Genomic DNA, 3,564 nt, shown 5'->3' on the forward strand with positions numbered 1-3,564 from the left:
TGTGAATGGAATGAGAAACAGCTGGTTCATAGGTCATCATCCCCAACATTTGCTACAGAAATATTTTAAGAAGTTTGGTTTTATAATAAACAAACAGAGTAAAGACAGACCTGACTAGAATCAGTGTATACCCAATCCATGGACCTCTTTCACTGGGAAGGGCTGGTTTCTTTCTTTTACACAACCCTCCTTACTCAAACTCACACAAAATAGGAAAATTCTGTCTGTTTTGTACCTGGCAATCAAGATGTTGTGGATGAAAACCATGTAAGATGCTTCACCTGATCCAGAAAGACCCAAACTTGTGAAATAAGAAAAGACAATTTCTGCTGTGCAGTTTTTAATGCTGAATGAGCACACACACTGATGCAACTGCCATGGGGCACAGGATCCAGCTGTGGCTCAGCTTAGTAAAAGTGACAGTGGGAACATGGTCCGTGGGAGGTGGAGCAGAGATCTTCAGTGGAATAAGGTAAGGGCAGCAGGTCTGTCAGGGAGTGATGACCAAGGTTGTGCTCTCTCCTCAGCCACTGTTTGTTGCCACATAAGATGAATAAGAACAGCAGACTCCACACTAATTCTAACATAAAGAACATTGTTTTCTTTGAAATTGGCATTGGGATCTCAGCCAATAGCTTCCTTCTTCTCATCCACATCCTGAAGTTCATTCGTGGGCACAGGCCCAAACCCACTGACTTGTCCATTGGTCTCTTGGCCCTAATCCACCTGCTGATGCTAGTGATCAAGGGATTCATAGATATGGACATTTTTGAGTCTTCAAGTGGGTGGGATGACATCACATGCAAATCCATTATCCACTTACACAGGAGTTTTAGGGGCCTCTCCCTTTGTACCACCTGCCTGCTAAGTGTTCTTCAGGCCATCACCCTCAGCCCCAGGAGATCCTGCGTAGCAAAGTTCAAACAGAAACCCCTATATTATAATTTGTGTTTTCTTCTTCTTTTGAGTATTCTCTACATATCCATTAGCAGTCATCTCTTAATAACGATTGTTGCCACTACCAATTTAACCTCAGATAACTTCATGTATGTTACAAATTCTTGCTCTCTTTTACCCATGAGTTATCTGATGAGACATATATTTTCTGCACTGTTAACCCTCAGGGAAGCCTTTCTCATCAGTCTTATGGCCCTCGCCAGTGGGTACATGGTGGCTCTCTTGTGCAGACACAGGAAGCAAGCCCGCCATCTTCACAGCACCAGCCTTTCTCCAAAAGCATCCCCAGAGCAAAAGGCCACCCGGACCATCCTGATGCTTGTGAGTTTCTTTGTGGTCATGTCCATCTTGGACGGCATTATCTCCTACTCAAGAACCACATTGAATGATCATCCTATATTTTACTGTATCCAGATTCTTGTGGCCCACAGCTACGCGGCATTCAGTCCTTTCGTGTTCATCAGCATTGAAATACGTACAATCAACTTTTCTGGGTCCATGTGTGGCAGGACAGGAAATATCTAATTTAGTGTTCATAAGTTTGCTTATGATGTGCCCATGTACTGACACAACTACTAATGATGGAGTAATGCATATGCTCTTTGGTCTAAATGAAAATATGGGGTTGTGTTTTTTCTATTAAAACTACCTTAATATGTGTGAATGACAGATATGAAAGAGAAAATTAAACTACGTGCCTTTTGAAATGTTGCAAATATTTTATCTTTCTCCATGTCTTCAAGGAAACCATGGAACATAACACTCATTTGTTACATCAAAGTTTAATCTATACTACTTTGAAATTTTTTATAGCTTTATATACTTTTATTTCTTTTAAAATAACATTTTTAATGTTTTGAGAGTTCATAAATTTATTTATTTTTTAATTTTTTAAAATTTTTTTATTTTTGCCAAAGAACAGACCTTTATAAAATACTAGTCAGCATAAGGGTTTCAGCCGAGAGCGAGCTGTCAAATTGAGACCATTTTAAAGTGGGATAGTGGGAAACTGTGTTGTGGCACCATGCAAAACAACAGAGCTCAACACTGCCAGTGATTTTTAAACCAGTATAAAAACGCTCAGTAGAAATGGTTTGACAAGGGTAACAAGGCAGTTATCTCTTCCTACCCCTTGAGACAGCTTTACTAACTTTTGTTTTACAATTGTCTTAGTAAAATACACGGAAACTGAGTTAGATGGTAACTTGTTTCCCCATTTTGGTCCTGCAATTACTTTCTAAGACCACACACAAGAAAACAGAGAACTGGAGTAGAATTGACTGTCGTTCATAAACAGGTAGACAGATGGACAGAACAGACTTCAGTGAACAGAAATAACATAATTGGTTAACAACTACTATTAACTACAAAGAAAGGGTTATGATTTTTTAAGGGCTTAGAAATAGAATTTTGAGAATGAAAAAAGTTAAGTAAGATTTTGACTCCTGAAAAAGTTGTTATCCAATAATTGGTTGTAATATAGACCTTAAAATTAATCCATTCCCTTGGATCAAATTATATATGATCATGTCCCCTGGAGGGGGAGACCTGGTGGCACTCAGAAGAAGGACAGCAGGTTACCAAGAAGAGACTTGATACCCTATGAACATATACAGGGGGAGGTAATCCCCCTCAGGAACAGTCATAGGGGAGGGGAATAAGGGGAAAATGGGAGGGAGGGAAGAATGGGAGGATACAAGGGATGGGATAATCATTGAGATGTAACAAGAATAAATTAATAAAGTTAAAAAAAAAAAGAAATCTCAGAGAGAAAAGCACTGAGAAGGATTTCTGAAAATTAATTGGTTAGCAGACATATATCTGACACATATACATATATATGTCAAATTATATATATATACATATATGTTTATATATATATAATTTGAGTTCATAAATTTATACACTTATAAAATCTGTTGTGTATATCCACTCACCACTACCTCCCTCTAGCTCCCCCTAGTGTTCTATATCTTCCTCCCAAATTCATGTCTCCCTTAAAAAAACACTGTTTTCTGGTTAGTTTCATTGTCAACCTGACATAACCTAGCGTCATCTGGGAAGTGGGGACCTCAGCTTAAGTATTGTCTTGATCTGACTGGTCAAGTATGTGAGAGGTTCTCTTGACTAATGATTGATGTGGACTGACCAGGCCAACCCTGGGTGGCAGCATGTGGGCCTGAGTTGTATAGCAAATCCAGGTAAGAAAGAGCCTGAGACCAAGCCAGTAAACAGCATTTCTCCATGGTGTCTGCTTCAAACTTGCTGATTTCACACCCTGACCTATCTCAACAATTGACTGCAACCTGTAAGGTGAAATACTTCCTTTCCTTCTCCAAATTGCTATTGGTCAGAGTGTTTTTTATTACAACAGAAAAGCAAGCTAGCCAAATCCAGCTAGTGCTACCCATCTGGGCATATATGTGTCCATCTACTGGGTCATGAACAACCTGCCAGTGGCCAGATCCCCAAAAAAGAGTAATTCTCTCTCCTGCAGCAGACATCCCTGATAATATCTCATTTTATAGGGACGATGCTTTATGGGTTCTTCCCTAATACATGCTAGAATTTTAGCTAGCTTGCTCTTATAAGGTAACCCTAGCTAGC

The 3,564-nt window shown here is 39.4% G+C and overlaps 1 protein-coding gene across 1 annotated transcript; it reads left to right on the forward strand.

The window, feature by feature from the left end:
- Window positions 1-549: 549 nt before the first annotated feature.
- Window positions 550-1,482, forward strand: LOC311588146 (vomeronasal type-1 receptor 94-like; the record flags this gene model as incomplete). The annotated part of the gene is made up of 1 exon (XM_084765630.1): window positions 550-1,482. The coding sequence occupies one exon, from the start codon at window positions 550-552 to the stop codon at window positions 1,480-1,482; it is 933 nt and encodes a 310-aa protein (XP_084621756.1).
- Window positions 1,483-3,564: the final 2,082 nt, after the last annotated feature.

The sequence above is a fragment of the Acomys minous genome (assembly GCF_964271855.1).
Source record: "Acomys minous genome assembly, chromosome: 17".
NCBI lineage: Eukaryota > Metazoa > Chordata > Mammalia > Rodentia > Muridae > Acomys > Acomys minous.